Source organism: Callithrix jacchus, chromosome 5 (assembly GCF_049354715.1).
Source record: "Callithrix jacchus isolate 240 chromosome 5, calJac240_pri, whole genome shotgun sequence".
Lineage (NCBI taxonomy): Eukaryota > Metazoa > Chordata > Mammalia > Primates > Cebidae > Callithrix > Callithrix jacchus.
In genome coordinates, this window is record NC_133506.1 from 12904254 (window position 1) to 12925452 (window position 21199).

At 39.4% G+C, this 21199-nt stretch overlaps 1 protein-coding gene across 3 annotated transcripts in view; it reads right to left on the reverse strand.

Annotated features, from left to right (window-relative positions):
• The window catches only part of GPCPD1 (glycerophosphocholine phosphodiesterase 1), a 66029-nt gene that overhangs the window by 18099 nt on the left and 26731 nt on the right, over nucleotides 1-21199 (reverse strand). For all 3 annotated transcript variants that reach the window (XR_008481198.2, XM_035298326.3, XM_008995720.5), the window contains 9 exons: nucleotides 18199-18322; nucleotides 16787-17018; nucleotides 14813-14975; nucleotides 14402-14534; nucleotides 12900-12954; nucleotides 9139-9231; nucleotides 5413-5490; nucleotides 4679-4718; nucleotides 2585-2646 (listed from right to left, as the gene is read on the reverse strand). Coding sequence is in view for 2 of the 3 variants with exons in the window: in XM_035298326.3 (XP_035154217.1) it covers nucleotides 2585-2646; nucleotides 4679-4718; nucleotides 5413-5490; nucleotides 9139-9231; nucleotides 12900-12954; nucleotides 14402-14534; nucleotides 14813-14975; nucleotides 16787-17018; nucleotides 18199-18322 (980 nt within the window). In the remaining variant the exon portion in view is untranslated. The remainder of the gene's footprint in view (nucleotides 1-2584; nucleotides 2647-4678; nucleotides 4719-5412; nucleotides 5491-9138; nucleotides 9232-12899; nucleotides 12955-14401; nucleotides 14535-14812; nucleotides 14976-16786; nucleotides 17019-18198; nucleotides 18323-21199) is intronic.

Below are 21199 nucleotides of genomic sequence, written 5' to 3' on the forward strand. Positions count from 1 at the left end.
GCCACTATGCCCGGCTAATTTTTTGTATTTTAGTAGAGATGGGGTTTTACCATGTTGGCCAGGCCAGTCTCAAATTCCTGACCTCAGGTGATCTGCCTGCCTTGGTCTCCTGAATTGCTGAGATTACAGGTGTGAGTCACCATGCCCAACAGATTATTTTAGAAACTTTGAAATTTTAGATCTCAAACAGCATGTATCATATATATGGCATTTAATTTTTTAACAGCAAATAAATGCATACAAACAGAATAATATAGTGGTAAGAACATAGCCTGGGAGTCTGGTGATCTGGCATCTAGCTCTGGGTCTACTCTAACCAGCTGCATATAAAGTACAGCACCTAAAACAGTTTGTATTCAATTTTGTGTGGGACTTATTTTATCCGGTATCTAAAGACCTATTTAACACATCTGCCATGTTTTTGCTGGACTAATGCAAAATGAGAAAGATTAGGGCAATGTATTAATGTTGAGATTGCTAAACAGCAAATTTGCTGGAAAGTGTCTGTATAAGGAGACATTTTCTATTATTTTGGCATTAAAATTTGCGATTGAATGACGATGGCAAAGCGAGTGAATGAGTTTGTCAGTTTCAACTTATTTGACTAAAAGGTTGTCAAACCTGTATTACAATTTAAAAGTTTTTTTCTGGGAATCATGTGATTGCTAAGAAACAAACGATTTTAGAAAACTGAATTAGAAGAAACGATCTTACTCAGATGGGCTTCATTAAAGATCTTAAAAATTATATAAACTATATTTTGTTTATTTATTTCTGAAACAGGATCTCTCTTTAGTGCCCAGGCTAGAGTGCAGTGGCACAATCACAGCTCACTGCAGCCTCAACCTCCTGGGCTTAAACCATCTTCCTACCCTGGCCTCCCAAAGTGCTGGGATTACAGGCATGAGCCATCATGCACGGCCAAAAATGATGTTTTAAATGCACCAGGATAATGTTCATTGCAAGGGCTCTCTTTCTGCATTCTTTTTGCAGTGAATAATCATTACTTAATTTACCATTGATCACTGAGATTTTAATGATTTAGATTGTTTTATGAACCCCTCAGAAATATATGCCTAAATATTTTAACAAAGTCTTCATTATCGATTAAATATTGTCACTTCTTTCCTTTCTAAATCATATATATATTTATACACACACATTTTAGCAAGTAGCTAATATACTAGATAAAACCCATCAAGTTAATAAGCTTCATTCCCCAAATAAGCATTTCTATATTATGGTAAACAAAAATTACCTATTTTTGCTTAAGAAACCTCTAGCCTGGTCAACATGGCAAAACTCTGTTTCTACTAAAAATACAAAAATTAGCCAGGCGCGGTGGTGTGCACCTGTAATCCCAACTACTCAGGAAGCTGAGGTAGGAGAATTGCTTGAACCTGGGAGGCGGGAGTTTCAGTTGAGCTGAGATCGCATCACCGCATTCCAGCCTGGGCAACAGACCCCGTTTCAAAAAGAAAGAAAGAAATCTACTATACCTGACATGAACCGAAAAAGACAATGAGAAAGACCAGAATTTAAAACTGAAGTCGGTGGAACAAAAGCAGAGCCAGCGTCTTTTTGCATATGTGTGGGCTCTCCTAATGCTGTCAAGGGTATTCCTGTATTAAACTGTGTCAAACTCTGTCTAGTTTTTAAATCTGCATGTTAGTTTTCGTGTGAAGATCTACCTTCTCCTCACCCCTGTAATCCAAGCACTTTGGAGGCCAAGGAGGGTGGATCACCTGAGGTCGGGAGTTCAAGACCAGCCTGACCAACATGGTGAAACCCTGTCTTAAAAAAAAAAAAAAAAAAAGATCTACTTTCTCAGAGTACATTTCTGAAATTTCAATCTCATTTTAAGTAAGAGGCCACTTATTTTCTTTGAAGAAACTCACCTCTCTCCCCAAACTAAGAACAGTTTAAAAATATGTAACACGGCCTCTCCCACCATTACCTTTCTCTGACCTCGATACCTGTGCCCTCTCCTTTCCATTTATAAACAAATACATGGATTTGCTTGCTACTTGTACCAAATTAACAATACTGACGGGAATTTTTATTCATTTGAGTAGAAGTTACTCTTGGGGAAAGAAAAATAAATAGCACAAGTATACCACACAAGAATGCATCTTGTTGGCTGGGTGTGTTGGCTCATGCCTGTATTTGCAACTCTTAGGAAGGCTGAGGCTGAGGGACAGCACAAGTCCAGAGGTTCAAGACCAGCCTGAGCAACAAGGTGAGACCCATCTCTACAAAAACTTTAAAAATTAGCTAGGTCTAATGGTGCACACCTGCAGTCCCAGCTCCTTGAGAGACTGAGTGAGGTGGGAGGATTGCTTCAGCCAAGGAAGTTGAGGCTGCAGTGAGCCCTGAACATGCTACTACACTCAGCCTGGGTGACAAAGTGAGACTGTCTCAAAGAAAATAAAAGGCTCTTCTCTACAAGCACCAATGATGATAAATTTATATTAACATTGTCTTTAACACAGCTTTTGTAGGACCCTTTTAAGAAATAAAAATAAATTATTGATACATAAGAAAATGAAGGAAAGCCTTGCCTTGGTTTTCCTCAATAACTTACCATCTTAAGAGAAGGAAATGGCTGATTTTCTGAAAAGGAATTTTCCTCCTGGACCACAGATTCTGAAATTTCAAAATAGAAAATCTTAGTAAATAAAATACCACTCTGTCACTAAGAGCTTTCCTAAATCCTGAGCACCAAAAAGAGGCGGGGGGTGGGGGGGGGGCGGGGGAGAGAGGGGGAGGGGGGGAGAGAGAGAGAGAGAGAGCGCGCGCAAGCACGCGCGCGCAAGTTTGAGAGCACTAAGTAACTCTGAGATCCTTTTACTTATTTTTTTTTTTTTTTTTTTTTTTTTTTTTAGAGATAGGGTCTCACTCTGTCATCCAGGCTGGAACACAGTGGCATAATCCTCACTCAGTGCAGCCTCAGACTCAAGTGGGCTCAAGCAATCCTCCAGTCTCAGACTCCTGAGTAGCTGTGTCCACAGGCATGCACTACCACATCCAGCTCATTTTTTAAAATCTTTTATAGAAATGGGGTCTACATTGCTCAGGCTGATCTTGAACTCCTGGCCTCAAGCAATTCTCCCAACTCAGCCTCCAAAAGTGCTGGGATTACAGGAGTGAGCCACCATGCCCATCTCACATACACAGGATTTTAAAAGGCTCTTGTATTTATTAACTATTAAAAATCCATTTTCTAAATAAGCAACCTTCATGAAAACCAATTTACGATTAATAGACACGAGTCTGCAGACCCAAGAGTGATTATTTTTTCTTATAAAATTTGTACTAAAGTACTACTCTTTAAAAAGTAGTCACGAGCAGTGATTTTTGTTATTTCTCCACAGAATTAAGCTGTGTGGTTTTGCTAAGGCTTCTATTTGAAATACTAAAATCAGGTCAGAAATTACAAATTAAGAGAATATATAGCTACTATTGTGCTTCTGTTAACATTATCAATTAATACAGACTAAAAATTATTTTCCAAAAGTGGAAAAAATTAAAATATCAAGTTTTTCTTAAAAACACACACAAAACCTGTATTACAAATTTAAAGATTAAATCATGTAAAATTTTCTAGTGGAATAAACTAAAGGTAAAATTCATTTTATTACTAAGAGTCATGAAAACCTGTAAGTCTACACAGTTACATTTATGTTCTGGGTGGGGATAATCTTTGTTCTTAAGCATTTCACAATCTTTATAAAGATACTAAAACTGCATGGTTGCCGGGCGTGGTGGCTCACACCAGTAATCCCAGCAGTTTAGGAGGCTGAGGCAAGCAGATTGCCAGAGCTCAGGTGTTTGAGACCAGCCTGAGCAACATGATGAAACCCCGCTTCTACTAAAATACAAAAAATTAGCCAGGTGTGGCGATGTGCACCTGTAGTCCCAGCTATTCGAAAGGCTGAGGCAGGAGAATTGCTTGAACCTGGGAGGCAGGGGTTGCAGTGAGCTGAGACCGTACCACTGCACTCCAGCCTGGGTATCAGACTCCATCTCAAAAAACAGACAAACAAACAAAAAAACCTGTATGGTTATCACAATTACTATAAACATCTATATCTATAATACACCTACTATATGTATAGCACCACCAGTCTCTGGGAGTATAAAAATATTTTCCTACCTGTGAGGAGCTTACATTCTAGTTGAAAAGAAGGGACATATATGAAAATAAAGGACTTAAAAATGAATACAATAAGCCTCATATGAATGGCACAGCTATTAATTTCTATGGAATTAGAAAGCAAAGTGAAATTATAAAGGGATGTGCTAGGCAGGACAAGCTTTGAGGAAAGCTAACCTACGGTCATAGCAGGCAAATGACAGAGCTGGTTCAAATTGACCCTGAAGCTGGATTCTATAGTTGATTTACTTTCTACTTTGTAATGGTTAAGAATGTTTGGAAAGACTGATAGGTATTAATAATTTGATCATCATGCTTAAAAAAAGCAATACAATGGTTACTACACACATGATACATATTCAGTAGAAAACTAATGCAAATTAATTTCAGAACTATCAAATTACATTTAGAAGGCCCAGTTTTATATTCATTAAAATGACCAAGTATGTGCTTAAATGGATTTTTAAAGTCCTATTCATGCTAACTACAAAAGGAAAACAGTGTTTCCATATTGGTGCATACCTTTCCGATCCTTAGATTTCAGTGCCGTCACATGAGTGAGCTAGGAAACACACAAACAGAATGAAATCAGGAAAGAAGCCTTAGCTTATGAAGAGATGGTTAACAGAACTATAACTTGAAAAACTAGCAAGATTAAAAAAAAGCCTATATAGAATAAGCACAAGCCACTGTATATACTTTATGTGTGCATATACATATGTTAGATCATGATCAAAGACTCAATTAGGGAGTATAAAACTTCTCTATTAGATAACTGTTTATAGTTAATCATGCATTTATTTAGGTACCTAATGGGGATAGGAAGAGGAACCATGTAAAATTACATGATGCAAAATATTCAAAGATTATTAGAAATTAACATATATTTACCAACTATTGCATAAAATACCTATTGCAAAATAATGACTGTTACATGAAGAAGGGCTATTGCAGAACAGAAGCAACCTAAGATTATGAGTGAGAAGGGCTAGCTAGCCCCTATGGCCTACAAAAATTTGTGATCTAGTTCATTCCTTCATAAATACAAAAACCAATGGGGTCCATCGAAATGGTTGGAGAAGACAGCTGGACCAACACAGACCCATTCTCCCAAACAGAACAGAACGCCAAAGCACACACTGTACACATTAAATATAACAGTCATCCCCATGTGCAAAGAGAACATTACCATATACTAGCAAGTACAATAGTCCAAAAGCTAAAGGATAATTTACATTTCATGCTACTATTACTACCTTTAACAACTGGAGTTGGTCAAATGTTAATTCTTTTACTGGAATTTCAAATAATTCAACTGGATCAGCATCAAATTTCTAAAAAAATAAAAAATAAAGAAAGAATAAAGTTAAAAGTGAGCTCTAAATTATTACTGAATGCTTACACTAGACCGGTCTAGCATCTCTATTTATTCAACAATGAGAATAACTGTTAGTAGCCACACTGAGCCCATGCAGGAGAGCTCTTCTAACCTAATACCACCTCCTAGCCCTCATATTCTGGCTTTTGTTTTTATTGCAAGTGTAGAATACCTGCAAGAAAACAGCAGCAGGGAGAAAGTGTAGCACTGAAGACAACTGAGGACAAACCAGAAGTCAGTCATTTCCCCAATTCTTGTTATGCTGTCTATACATTTTGTTTGACAGTCACCCATGCTACATGACTAGGAAATCAATATATGAAAGTACTATATAAAATTTATTTCTGTCACTTCCTAACCTTTTATTTTTTGAGACAGAGTCTCGCTCTGTTACCAGACTGGAGTGCAGTGGTGCAATCTCAGCTCGCAGCAATCTCCACCTCCTAGGTTCAAGTGATTCTCCTGCCTCAGCCTGGGACTACCGGCATGCACCACCACACAGGGTTTCACCATGTTGGCCAAGAGGGTCTCAAACACAACCTTGTGATTCACCTGCCTAGGCCTCCCAAAGTGCTGGGATTACAGGGGTGACCCACCACACCTGGCCATTCCTAATTTTTTCGAAGCCTTTTAAACTAACATTTTATGAAAAACAGCAGACACATCAAGTGTCATGAAAAACTGTCCTATTAGCTATAAACCCTAATACTTAACAAGCATGCTGATAATCATGTTTCCCCCACAAGCAAACCTGTTGTATTAGATTTTAATGTCTATCAAATGATCAAATGTCACTCTGTTGAAGGCACTTCTATGGTAAATGACTTAAGGTATGACCAATAAATCATCTGTGCAACAAATATACTAAAATCCATCACATATATATTCATTCACGTACATTGGCATGAACCTGTACATGCATAAAGTTTTTCTGGAATGTACAAGAAACTATTAAGAGTAAGGGAGTGAGAACAAAGAAAAACAGGAACAAGTTTTCATTTTATAATCTTCTGAAATACTTATATATTTTTCTAATGAACATGAATTGTTTTTAGTAAGAAAAATACCAGCTTAGAAATTAAAATTCAATATGGCCGGGCGCAGTGGCTCACGCCTATAATCCCAGCACTTTGGGAGGCCGAGGTGGGTGGATCATGAGGTCAAGAGATCGAGACCATCTTGGTCAAAAAAGTGAAACCCCGTCTCTACTAAAAATACAAAAATTAGCTGGGCATGGTGGTGCGCGCCTGTAGTCCCAGCTACTCGGGAGGCTGAGGCAGGAGAATTGCTTGAATCCAGAAGGCGGAGGTTGCGGTGAGCCGAGATCGCACCATTGCACTCCAGTCTGGGTAACAACAGCGAAACTCCTTCTCAAAAAAAATAAAATAAAATTCAATATAAAAATTCATTGCTTTCGTTTCCCAATCATTTCACTCAGGTTCAACTTCAGATCAAGATATAGCCTAGTGAAAATGGGTAATTAATAATACCTGAACTCTCACTGATTTTTAGACATAAATTGTAGCTCGGTCAGGCACAGTGGCTCATGCCTGTAATCCCAGCACTTTGGGAGACTGAGGTAGACAGGTCACCTGAGGTCAAGAGTTCAAGACCGGCCTGGCCAACATGGTCAAGCCCAGTATCTACTAAAAAATACAAAAATTGGCCAGGCGAGGTAGTGGGCACCTGTAATCCCAGCTACTAGGGAGGCTGAGGCAGGAGAATCGCTTGAACCCAGGAGGTGGAGGTTGCAGTGAGCCAAGATCATGCCACTGCACTCCAGCCTAGGCAACAGAGCTAGACTCTGTCTCAAAACAAAAACAAAAACAAACAAACAAACAAAACCAAAAAAAAAAAGAAACAAAAATGAGCTGGGCATGGTAGTGTGCACCTGCAGTCCCAGCTACTTAAGAGGCTGAGGCAGGAGAATCACTTGAACCCAGGAGGTGGAGGTGGCAGTGAGCCGAGATCGCACCACTGCACTCCACTCTAGGTGACACAGCAAGACTCGGACTCAAAAATAAATAAATTCATAAATAAACAAACTGCAGCTAGATCAATTAATCTCGATCTTGGCTAATAAGATCATTTACCACTTCACTCTTTCTCATTTATCTTTTCATTAATGTTCTTCCATGGCAAAAACGACCTGTTCCAAGTGGGGGTGGTCATTCTACTTACGTAATCTGACTAGATGCATCTCCCTCCGTCCCTCCCTTCCCTCCTTCCTTTCCTTTCTTCCTTCCCTCTCCTAATTCACAGAAACAAAGGGTGCTTTCCTATACATCATAATAATCCAATCCCTAGGAACTCTGATTAAAATCCACTAGCAGGTGGTGCCAGGTTCCTTGTCACATTCTTTAATATAACAGGCAGTATCTGGTACAGTGATGTTAGCACACTGGCCTAACTTTAAATCAACTCAGTTGGAAATTAATACCCAACATGGTTTTAGAGAAAATGTGGAATAAACCCTTCTAGAAATGAAATCCTTCCCCGAGAAATCACTTAAATATCAGTCAGGGACAATATATTGTTTAGGGACAATATTGTTATCTCAATTATGTTTGTACAAAAACAATTACTGTTTTTTAAAAACTATATAAAATTTTAAATCTCCTCTGGACTCTGCTTCCTTAAGCTCTCTTTTCCGTTCTTCCAGTCCCTTACTCCAATTCAGGCTTACCTTACCTGTAGACCACATTGCTGCTGCCCCTGCCTGCAGTCTCTGTCCTCTGAAGTTCCTATTATCTCAGCTACCAAAACATTAGTCTTGAACATTTCCCTTTTCAGCTGGAAAGTTGTGGTTTTTTGTTTTTTTTTTTCTGTGAGACAGTGTTTCACTCTTGTTGTCCAAGCTGGAGTGTAATGGTACAATCTCAGCTCACTGCAACCTCAGCCTCCTGGGTTCAAGCAATTCTCCTGCCTCAGCCTCCCGAGTAGCTGGGATTATAGGCACGTGCCACCCATGCCTGGCTAATTTTTGTATTTTTAGTAGAGATGAGGTTTCTCCATGTTGGTCAGGCTGTTCTCAAACTCCTGACCTCAGATGATCTACCTGCCTCAGCCTCCCTAAGTGCTGTGATTATAGGTGTGAGCTACCGCGCCTGGCCAGCTAAAAAGTATTTCTTACCTCCCTAGCTCTTGAGTCTAAACCCTCTTCACTGAGGCCCTCCAGTGTCTAACTCCAAACCACCTTTTGAATTTTTTACTGTGGCTTACTGGCCTTATTAACTGTAGAAGAAGCCTGAAGCAGAAACAGCTGGAATCCTAGAAAATAAACACTACGTCTTTATTTTCTTCTCTTCCCTCAATATAGTAGCACAGACAGGCTGCTACAGAAAGCACCTGCAATGTCCTTTTTCTGTAACACAATAAAGTGTATTCCGCAACAGACCCTACTCTAGGAAGGCAGTATTTCCATATCATCACTCTCTCAGCGTTGTAAGAGCATGGCAGGGAACACTGGCAGTAATTCACCAAGAAAATGAATTAACCAATTCTATTTAATAAGTAATTAGAAACATTAAGAGTTTGAAATGAGGAAATTTCTTCTTAGGTGTCTATTACAAAGAAAAAATAAAATAAAGAAATTTCAACGTACCTTTTTCATAGTCAAACAACAGGTAAGATCATGATATACCACGGGCACAAAGTCCTTTGAAAGGTGTACATCAAATTCTACAAAGGCTGCACCCTGACAAAAGGAAACAAGTATTTGAAAAACATTGCCTGGTACACAGTACATCTCAAACTGCAAGAACATAAAAAATTTTGGTCACTATAAAATTACGGATCTGTATAAAAAAGCAAGTTTTTTCTAAAATGTATTATCTTAAAACAACGGCTTTTCTCTTTTGCAAAAGCACAGCTACTTTTTCCTGGCAAAAAATGGGCACCGATCCACTCCAAAACACTCAGAGGCACCTTGGTGGCAGTGAGACAGCCTTCAGGCCTGTCATTTCTGCAACTGCTATTGGCAGAAGAGGAACCCAACAAGAGCCTGGAGTTCGGGGATCCCTCACATTGTTGCCTACTGCCCCTGCAAACCTTAGCTGCACAGCTAGCATGAAAGATTTGGTGAGGGAAGGAACAAGCTGCAGAGCGCCTTAGCTCTGCTCCTTGGTGCACCTGAGCAGTCCACTGTACAGCCTTTCTCAGCAAAATGTCAGTACTGAATGAAAGAGGAAGCTATAACTGCTGATGAACAGACAGAGAAAACAGAAACAGGAAAAAGATGATGCTCACGTCCAGTTTCCTAATGAAACCCAAACAAATGAGGACGCCCTGAAGTATAGTTAAAGACAAATTTCTAAAAATCAGATCCATAGAGAGGGAGGATTGACATTTATAGAAAGAAAGAAAGAGAGAGAGAGAGAGAGAGAAACAGAGAGAGAAAGGCAAGCAGATTCATTCAGCCTTATAAATTAATTCCGTTAAAGGCTGTATGTCATAAACTGACATACAAATATCTACCTTTCCCAAAAGCCAGCTGCAATAGGAGGCAAGTTTGAAAAATCTGAAACACCACTTTACTGTGACCCCCAGAACAACTATACTATAAAAGATGGATGCATTTCTACCCCTTATACTGGCTCCAAGTCGTGAAGGGGTAAAACTCAACTTGTGAGTACAAATGGATCACAGACTAGAGTCAAAAGGTTCAAGAGTCTGGCCAAGGAAGCCGACCTCCTTGCTGTCTTCTGAGGCAGAAAACTTAGCACCTCCTCTTATTTTAAACAAGACAATACCAAAAACCATTTCTACCAAAGAAGACTAACCCTATCATTGACAAGTAGCTTTAACTATCAAACATTTTAAGTTGTAGCTTTTTAATTTGGTTTTAGACAACCATAATCCTTACAGAAAATCACTTTGTGAGAGACAAAATTTAATCTCAAAATTTGTTGTGAGATTTAAGTAATAAGTCAATAATAGACCAAAACATTTTCACAGTTATGTATTTAAAATAAGCCAATAATAATTGAAATAAGACATCTGAAAATGTGATTCCTGTGAATTATAAAGGATTCCACTAGAATATGGAAGAAAAAGTCTTAATGAAGTCCCCTCGCAAAAAGCACTTACCTAAAAATTCTTGGCCGGGCTCACGCCTATAATGCCAGCACTTTGAGAGACTGAGGTGGTCGGATCACCTGAGGTCAGAAGTTCGAGACCAGCCTGGCCAACATGGTGAAACCTGTCTCTACTAAAAATACAAAAATTGGCTGGGCATGATGACACATGCCTGTAGTCTTATCTACTCAGGAAGCTGAGACAGGAGAATTGCTTGAATCTAGGAGGCAGAGTTTGCAGTGAGCCAAGATTACACCACTGCAGTCCAGGCTGGGCAATAGAGCAAGACTCTATCTCACAAAACAAACAAAAAACTAAGAGTTATTACACCAGGCATAATGGCTCACACCTGTAATCATAGCACTTACGGAGGCCAAGTGGGAGGATCACTTGAGCCCAGAAGTTCCAAACCAGTCTGAGCAATACAGTAAGACCCTGTCTTTACAAAAAAATACAACAATTAGCCACACATGCCTGTGGTCCCAGCTTCTTGGGAGGCCAAAGCAGGAGGATCACTTGAGCCCAGGACGTGGAGGCTGCAGTGAGCTATGATCCCGCCACTGCACTCCAGCCTGGGCAACCAGGCCATCACGTTTATAGCTAATGAAATGTCTTTAGACTAGCTGTGAAACGAGTAAAACTGGTTCCAAATTAAACTATAGCCCAATAATACTAATAAACATCATAACAGAAAAATAAAGCAATCTATTATTTTAAACATTCAACTTATAATCAATTCAAGATGTCATGAATTTTAAAATGTATTATTTTATATACCACTAAGAGGGGGAAATTAAGCTGTAAACCCATTCCAATTTCAGAGAGGTTAATATTTTTAATGTACATCTTAGAATAGATGTTAGTTCATGTAAATGATAAAGCTAAACACTGACTAACTGCCAAGTTTACTTCCTGCACTATTTTTCACAAAACAAAGTTGAAGGCATATGGAGGACACTGTGGGAAAAGTGGAAATTAAATATAATATGTTCCTCCATTTTTCTCTAGTTTCACTTTAAAATGTGAGGCGGAATAGGGGAGAAAAATCTCAGGTTATTGATTAAAAATGTCCAAGTTACAGTTGCTGAAAATACTAAAAGCTAAAAAAACAGACTCTAATCCTCTATAACTGGATTTGAAAAAAAAGGAGTTAAGGAAGTTAAGACAATCAAGTTGTATGCAAGAGTGGGAACTGACACCATGTTTTTAAGAGATAGAGTCTCTCTCTGTCACCCAGGCTGGCGCACACTAGCCAGATCACAGCTCACTGTAACCTCAAACTCCTGGGTTCCAGCAAAGCTCCTGTCTCGGACTCCCAAGTAGGTGGGACTATAGGTATGAGCCACCACATCCAGCTGATACACTTTATCAAGTGTTGCATAAAATCTCCATCAAATCTTTCTTTTTTTTTGAGACTGAGTCTCACTCTGTCATCCAGGGTGGAGGGCAGTGGTGTGATCTAGGCTCACAGCAACCTCCACCTCCCAAACTCAAGCAATTCCCCCGCCTCAGTCTCCCAAATCGCTGGATTACAGGCATGGGCCACCATGCCCAGCTAATCTTTTGTATTTTTAACAGAGATGGGGGTTTCACCATGTTGGCAAGGGTGGTCTCAAACTCCCAACCTCAGGGGATCCATCAACCTCAGCCTCTAAAAGTACTGAGCCACCATGCCCAGTCCATCAAATCTTTCCATAGGCATTTTTCCCAAAGTGAGTATCTAAAAAAAAAAAAGCATTATTCAGGTAGTAAAAACCAATGCTTAGTGGGAACCTTTTTCTTGTCCCAATTACTCAAAATTATCTCAAAAAAGGATGCTGGCTGGGCATAGTGGATCATGCCTGTAATACCAGCACTTAGGAAGGCTGAGACGGGAGGACAGCTTGAGCCCAGGAGTGCAAGACCAGCCTGGGAAACATTGCAAGACCCTGTCTCTTAAAAAGGAAAAAAAAAAAAAATTTAAATTAGCCAGGCATGGTGGCACATGCCTCTAGTCCCAGTACTATGGAGGCTGAGGTGGAAGGACTGCCTGAGCTCAGGAGGTTGAGGCTGCAGTGAGCCATGTTCGCACCACTGCAGTCTAGGCCTGGGACAGAATGAGACCCTGTCTCAAAAAAAGAAAAGATGCTTATGGTTCTATTGTCTTCGTCCCAGTTTTCACCATGGATCTGAATATAAATGCCAAGAGATATTTCGCCTGTCCAATTACTAATAAAAACTGAAGGAGACTCCCTGATCCAAATTTTTCCACCTCAGCAGTCTAAGGTTGTTTAAAGAAAGGTTACTTACATGACTAGCAGCATTTCTTAAAGAAGCAATAGTATTTTCTTGAACTTTAGCCAGCCTGAAAAGGAGAAGAAATATAGTTATCATAGACTATGGAGAAGATTAATAAAGAAGCAAAGTATACTTTCAACAATGGGAAATCATACTTATTTTGTATTTTGAGGCCAATTTTGACATCCCCAAAACATGACTATGGCTGTCGCTCGAAATTCATTCCTTAAATGCAAGCTCTAACACTGATAGATACACAACATACACTTCCCCTGTGGACTTTTTTCTTGGAGACATGCAAGGTGATCAATAAGGAAAACAATCCTTTTAAATGGCAGAAGAAATAGAGACATAGAAACCTGCTCCTTGCAATACAGCCTCCAAATGACTTAATACTGACAGATTGTGGGGATATAAGATTTTACTAACACACACACAGGATAGAAGTATGAAAACTCTATTAATAACAAGAACAGAAAGTGGGAAAATGTATTGTTTGTTTAAGATGGGGCCTGAGAGGTTGGGTGCAGTGGCTCACACCTGTAACCCCAGCACTTTGGGAGGCTGAGAGAGGCAGATGACTTGAGCTCAGGAGTTCAAGACCAGCCTAGGCAACAAAGTGAGACCTGGTCTCTAGAAAAAAATGCCAAAAGTAGCTGGGCATGGTAGCATGTGCCTGTGGTTCCAGCTACTGGGGAGACTGAGGTGGAAGAATGGCTTGAGCTCTGGAAGTCGAAGCTGCAGTGAGCCAAGAATGTGCCACTGCACTCCAGCCTGAATGACAGAGACTCTGTCTTGAAAACAAACAAACAAAAAAAGGTGGGGACAGGTGAGGGTGCTTCTTCCTTAAATGGTTATTTGTTTTATAGACCTTAAAAGATCCTAATGGTCTCCACAGCATCACTTTAAAATAAAACGAGGAGGGATTAAAATTTACAGTAGAAAATCTGTGGTATGAGCTATAGCACTAGTAATTAAATAAACTTACAAAAGTAGAAAGGGAAGACAACTATTCCAGGCTGGAAGCTAATGTCTGTTGAGAAGAGAGAGCATCTTTCGGTTACGAACTAAGTTAACTAATATTCCTTGAGTTTAACTACACTTTTCTAGACTCATGGATGGCTGGAGATAAACACTAGGGATAATGTTGTTCAAACACTTCCATTTTATGGATGTGGAAACTCAGAGAGGGCAGCATGTCAAAAGTAAGGACCACAACACAGACACACTGATGCTACCAAAGCTTTCTGCATCAAGCTTTCCTTCCTCCCTTTCTACTATTAATGTTTTCCTCCTTATCAAGTCAGTAAATATATTATAAAAACTGACCAGAATCTTAAGGTTAGTCTCTAATTAGTTTGAAATGGTAACTCCAATTACCAAATGACATTAAATTCCCTGGGTAAATTAAAAAAAAAAAAAAAAATCACTTGACCTTTGCTGAAAAAAACCAGTATAACTCTATCAAACATGAGCTATACCAAATGCTAATCCTACTCAAATATTCAACTTACTGGGCAGTTGTTGTAGAGTTTCCTGCACCTCGATGGCCAACATCCAATGGTATTCTTGGCTTCCAATACTTGGAAAATGAAGATTTCATGTCACAGTTGTATCCTGGTAATGGCTTAATAATTATGTAGTCAACTTTCACAGGAAAAAAGAGGGAGGAACAAAAATAAAAATTATTAAAAGGGCCATTATGAGCTGCATTATATTTAAATACCACTCAGGTCAGCTTTATCAGTCTCAAACAGAAAAAAGGCAGGATTGGAAACTTTTAGAAAATGTAACAGACATGCTCCTTAAATTGATGCTACTCTAAAGTAAATTAATTTCATTTTTATCAATATGAAATGCTTAATTTGAAACTAATTAAAATTCTAACTTAATCTTAGATTATTTGCCAGTGTTTTCAAACTTACCTCTCACTTTGCCTATTGTTTTCCTGGAATTTCTGCTCATGATGGGAAGAGTAAGAATTCCAGCACTCTTCCCACTCTCAGCAATGGTGGATGATAAGAGGCAAGCTGTGCCCACATGTCCGGGAAGGGCATCACCCTGTACTACATGCTCACTGAGATCTTCCTGAAAAAATGAGGTTTAATCTCAATTTTTAAACTTCTGTATTACACACGTGCACATGCGCGCGCACGCACACACACACATATTTGTATCGCCTATATATAATACATGTATATGTTTTTCTTAAAAAGTTCAATATATTCAATTTCAAGATCAAAAAATTCACTTACAGTCAACAATCTCTGGGGCAGAAATGGTAAGAAATAAAATCAAATTTATATTCAGGAGACTTGATGGCTTCTCCATAATTAAATACTACATTTTCTTTGTAGTATTTAAAATATAAATTCACTACAATTTTTATATATTATGTTATTAATCATAATTCTGCTGATTTAAAGAATTTACTGATCTAACATGCATTAGGTAAATTTAGAGCACTGCTCGAAAATTTCTAATCACTTTTATATTGTAAGACTATTATACATTTGTAGTGAATTTTTAACATATTCTCTAAAAATGTGTCTACACAAATGTCATATAGGGATAGCAACTCTTTAGAAAACCACATGCTGTACTTTGAGATTACACTGGATATGTTATCAGTCTAGTCTATGCATAAAACACTATTACAAAAAATACTAACCAAATTAAAGGGAAGATAGGAAATTCAACAGTTTATTAAAAGACAGGTTTATTAAAAGGAACCAACGAAAAAATGTTCAGGCCAGAAGTGGAGGCTCATACCTGTAATGCCAGCACTTCGAGGGATTGAGGCAGGAGGCTTGCTTGAGCCCAGGAGTTTGAGACCAGCCTGGGCAACAAAGACCCCATCTCAACAACAAAAATGTTCTCTTTGTATTTTTCTTTTCCTCAAGACAGAGTCTTCCTCTGTCGCCCAGGCTGGAGTACAGTGGCGTGATCCCGGCTCACTGCAACCTCTGCCTCCTGGAGAGGAGCGGCACTGCACTTCAGCCTGGGTGACAGAACGAGGCTCTGTCTCAAATAAAGAAAAGGAAAAAAAAGAAAAGAAAAAGAAATAAGCCATCAAACTTCATATTTTTATAACAGAGCCCCATAGATCTTTACTACTTATGATTACTTAGGTTTTTAAAAATCCATCCTGAATTCTGTTGTTCTAAAGAAACTGGCTGGGGGCTACTGGTACTCAAGACACATTCCCTACCCTCCAAGATTTAAACGGGTGTGGAAGTAGAGCTAGAAGCTAAGGAAACCACTACATACTGCTATGAGCCAGGTCCATGGCAGTAAGGACCTTAGGGGATGTACCAAGTATTATGTGTTGGGGAAATATGAACAGCCAGTGAGCTACAAGCACTAGTTTATTAAGTATCACATGTAGCTCCAGAAAGTTAGCAGCACAGATTGTGAATAACCTGGCACAAGCTTTACAAGTACCTTCATTAAATATTTACAATATTAAGTTGCAAAGTCAGTCCCATCAACAAATCCTAATAAAGTACCCTCAATAAATGACAGGTTTCCACCATAATGAGAACTCAATCACCCTTGTTACATTAGGTTGCCCAAGAGGTACAAAACCTGCCCGGGTCTCTATTTACCACTGATGGCTCCTTTGGAAACAATTCATTTACATTTAGATTGTTCGGCAGACAGGCATCAAGACATCTGGTCTTGATTTCAAACACCAGTACTGCTGAAGTTCTCTTAATTATGTTCTTAATAGTACTTGAAGATGACAACTCTAAGTTTTCAAAGCTTAACTGTACAGAGGAGCCTACCTCTAAAAAGTTAGTTTTACATAAACTAGATAAAAATCAAAATCAAAACATACATAAAAATAAGCTTATCCTTGCATTCTTCTGAAACCCCTCACTGCAGTAATTACTCACCTCAAAAAAATCAAAGATTAATTCCAGGTTATCAGGTTCCATTGTCTGTATACTATACTCTGTCCAGCGATCAGGCTGTAAGCCATAACCACACTCCGGTTGTGAATGCCTGCACTTGAACTCATTGTCGCTTATTAAGGATATCTCCAAGCTATTGGACATTTTGTGAAGTACAGTGGGAGATACCCTATCATCATCATCTTCCTCCAGGCCCTCTAGTGTCAGCTTCACCCTACACAATAAAAAAAATGAGATAAGTGGCAGAAAAGAAAATCTCACACAAATGTTACCTAAATGCTACATTTTAAAGTGCCCCCAAATATGCTAAATCTTTAAATAACAAAAATAACATATTATGCAAGACTACATATACTAAAGGTTAAGGAATTAGGTGTGTTTTATAAAATACTGATGTTATTATCTGCATATATTTTTGTAAAGTATTAAAATGAAATAAATGACCATTATGCTTACTAAGGTTGTTGATTCTTTCATTAAAAATAAATAAATAAATCTAGGGCTGGGCCAGTGCCTCACGCCTGTAATCCCAGAATTTTGGGAGGCTGAGGCGAGAGGATTCCTTGAGCTCAGAAGTCTGAGATCAGCCTAGGAAACATGGTGAAACCTTGTCTGCAAAAGATATAAAAATTAGCCAGGCATGTGCCACATGCCTGTAGTCCCAGCTACTTGGAAGGCTGAGGGAGGAGGATCACTTGAGCCTGGGAGGCAGAGGCTGCAGTGAGCTGAGGTTACAGCACTGCACTCCAACCTGGGTGACACAGCTGGACCCCCTCTCAAAAGAAAGTAAATGTTTATTAAAATTAGTTTATAAAATATATTTTTATTAAACATATATAATAACCAAAAATTTTCTCTTCTGTGGAAAATTTTTCATTTTCAAGACAGTAAAATTTAGAACACTGAAGAATATTTAAAAAAAAAAACTTTTTCCCTTTATTTCATTCTTATGTAGCACACAATTATTTCCATTATATCAACTTTGAAACAAACTATTGCTACACTAGGAAAATTTAAATAGAAACTATAAAAATACATAAGCTTAGGTACTGATCTATTTAAAAACAAATTTTTATGCCAGATACAGGTGATGGGGGGGAATGGAGGCAGCAAACCACCTTGACATGTAGGTACCTACACAACAATCCTGCGTGATCTACACATGTACCCCAGAACCTAACATACAATTGAAAAAAAAAAAAAAACTAACATAAGTATGTGCAACAGTAGCAACCAACCTGATCGAGGAAGTAGTTCACTATTACAAAGCTGTAGTTATTAGAATATGTAACATTATCCCAAACTGTGTACATTTAAAGGCTAAAACCAACTGACTGAAATCTACAGCACTAGTGAAAACAAATGGCCCAAGTAACACATATGCATGGTCATACCTAAATCTAGATTTCTTTAATTTTTTCTTGGTTATCGACACAGGAGGTTTTTCAGAATAATGCAAACGTAATCTTAATTCAGTCTGACATGTTAGCCATCCAGAATCCAGAGTTTCAACACCATCTGACAGAATAAATATGAAGAACAGTAATTATACATTTTTTTAAACAACACAGTAAGTACCTAATGCATTGATAATTCTAGTTCACACTTTTTTTTAATCTCCAAAGGAAATCTTTTTTTTTTTTTTTTTTGAGACCAAGTTTTGCTCTTGTTGCCCAGGCTGAAGTGCAATGGCACGATCTCAGCTCACTGCAACCTCTGCCTCCTGGGTCCAAGAAATTCTCCTGCCTTAGCCTCCTAAGTAGCTGGGATTACAGGTATGCGCTACCATGCCCAGCTAATTTTATATTTTCAGTAGAGACAGGGTCTCTCCATGTTGGTCACACAGGTCTCGAACTTCTGACCTCGGGTGATCCACCCACCTTAGCCTCCCAAAGTACTGGGATTACAGGCATGAGCCACCACACCCAGCCTCAGGAAATAATTTTTTTTTTGAGACTCGCATTGTTGCCCAAGCAGGAGTGCAATGGCATGATCTCAGCTTACTGCAACCTCTGCCTCCTGGGTTCAAGCGATTCTCCTGCCTCAGCCTCCCAAGTAGCTGAGACTACAGGCACCTGTCACCATGCCTGGCTAATTTTTTATATCTTTAGTAGACGGGGTTTCACTACGTTGGCCAGACTGGTCTCAAACTCCTGACCTTGTGATCCACCCACCTTGGCCTCCCAAAGTGCTGGGATTACAGGCATGAGCCACCGCACCCAGTCAGGAAATACATTTTTTGACAAGAGCTAATCCATGATTTGTTTCCTAGACCCTGCCTAAACCCTTGTTCACATGCAGCTCAGGGGTGCCAAAATTAAAAATCTGAAGGAAAAGAATCCTTTCAAATAAGTGTCTTTAGAATAATAAAAAAAAAATTAACTTTTTTTCCTTTCTAAATATGAAAATAATCACCCAAAAATGAATCATTGTGAACAGGCCGATTTAGAATAGATATTGAAAAGATATTTGGAAAATATCCTGGTCTATCAATATCATCTTTGAAAAAATCTAAAAGAAATCAATTTTTTTTTTAGACAGTATCTCGCTGTGTTGCCCAGACTGGAGGGCAGTGGCGCGATCTCAACTCGCTATGGCCCCTGCCTCCCAGGTTCAAGTGATTCTCATTCCTCAGCCTCCCAAGTAGCTGGGATTATAGGTGCCCACCATGCCTGGCTGATTTTTGTTTGTTTTTTTCCTGAGATGGAGTTTCATTCTTGTTACCCAGGCTGGAGTGCAATGGCACAATCTCGGCTCACTGCAACCTCTGTCTCCTGGGTACAAGTGATTCTCCCGCCTCAGCCTCCCAAGTAGCTGGGATTACAAGCATGCATCACCATGTCCAGCTAATTTTGTATTTTTAGCAGTGACAGAGTTTCACCATGTTGGCCAGGCTGGTCTTGAACTACTGACCTCAGGTGATCCACCCACCTCGGCCTCCCAAAGTGCTGGGATTACAGGAATGAGCCACCCCAATTTCTGTATTTTTAGTGGAGAGGGTACCATCACATTGGCCAGACTGGTCTCAAAACCCCTGAACTCCTGACCTCAAGTGATCCACCTTCCTCGGGCCTCCCCAAAGTGCTGGGATTATAGGCCTGAGCCACCTTGCCCTGCCCACATTCACACTGTAATAACACATTCAGGTTACGTAACACTGGTACTCTTCTCCCCAAAGCAAATATACAGGTAGTCTTAAATTCGCCCTTAAAAAAAAACTTTTGGCCGGCACAGTGGCTTATGCCTGTAATCCCAGCACCTTGGGAGGCCAAGGTAGGTGGATCTCCTGTGGTCAGGAGTTCAAGACCAACCTGACCAACATGGTGAAAGCCCGTCTATACTAAAAATACAAAAAATTAGCCAGGCATGATAGCAGGCGCCAGTAATCCCAGCTACCCAGGAGGCTGAGGCAGGAGAAACGCTTGAATTCAGGAGGTGGAGGTTGCAGTAAGCCTAGATTGCGCCACTGCACTCCAGCCTGGGCAACAAGAGCAAAACTCCCTCTTGGAAAAAAAAAAAAAGAACTTTTATATGAAGTGGGGGGGGGAATTAAATGAATATTAATAATTAGCTATGCTTTCACAACATAAGTAAATTAAAATATTCAGACTGAATCCATGACTGAAATAATACAAATCTATTTCAGAAAGAGCACACGGTCCAAGACGGCATCTAACCTAGCAATTGTTCTAGGGATCTACTAGGGATCACTGCTACACTTCCAAAGCATCACTTTAGATATTCAGCTGCCACTAGTAATGCCACTAGTAATGTAGACTATTTTCTGATGTAATATAAACAATCCCAAACAAAATCAAGGAAGAGATGTCTTAATTCCTATCTGAATACTGCCAGAACATGTTCATTTCTATCATACATAAACATATGCACCTAGTAAAAACCACAACCAAAACATGCAGGTCTGTTCTTTCCTGTGCTTAACAGGAAAACAAAATGGTTATCAGCAATTTATCTGATTGACAGTACAAGCACAGTTCTGCCCACCCTCTTTCCACCTTTTGACTTCCACTGTACAGCATCCAAAATGAGAATGCAGGCCAGGCACCGTGGCTCATGCCTGTAATCCCAGCACTTTGGGAGGCCAAGGCAGGCAGATCACTTGAGGTCAGGAGTTCAAGACCAATCTGGGCAGCATAGCAAAACCCCATCTCTACTAAAAATACAAAAATTGGCCAGGCGTGATGGCACACACCTGTAGTCCCAGCGACTTAGGAGGCTGAGGCAGGGGAATTGCTTGAACCAAGCAGGTGGAGGTTGCAGCAAGCTGAGATTCTGCCACTGCACTCTAGCCTGGGTGACACAGCAAGACTCCCAACTCATAAAATAAAAAAAAAGAATGCAGTTTAGCATAATAGCCTGATACACGGTAAGAAT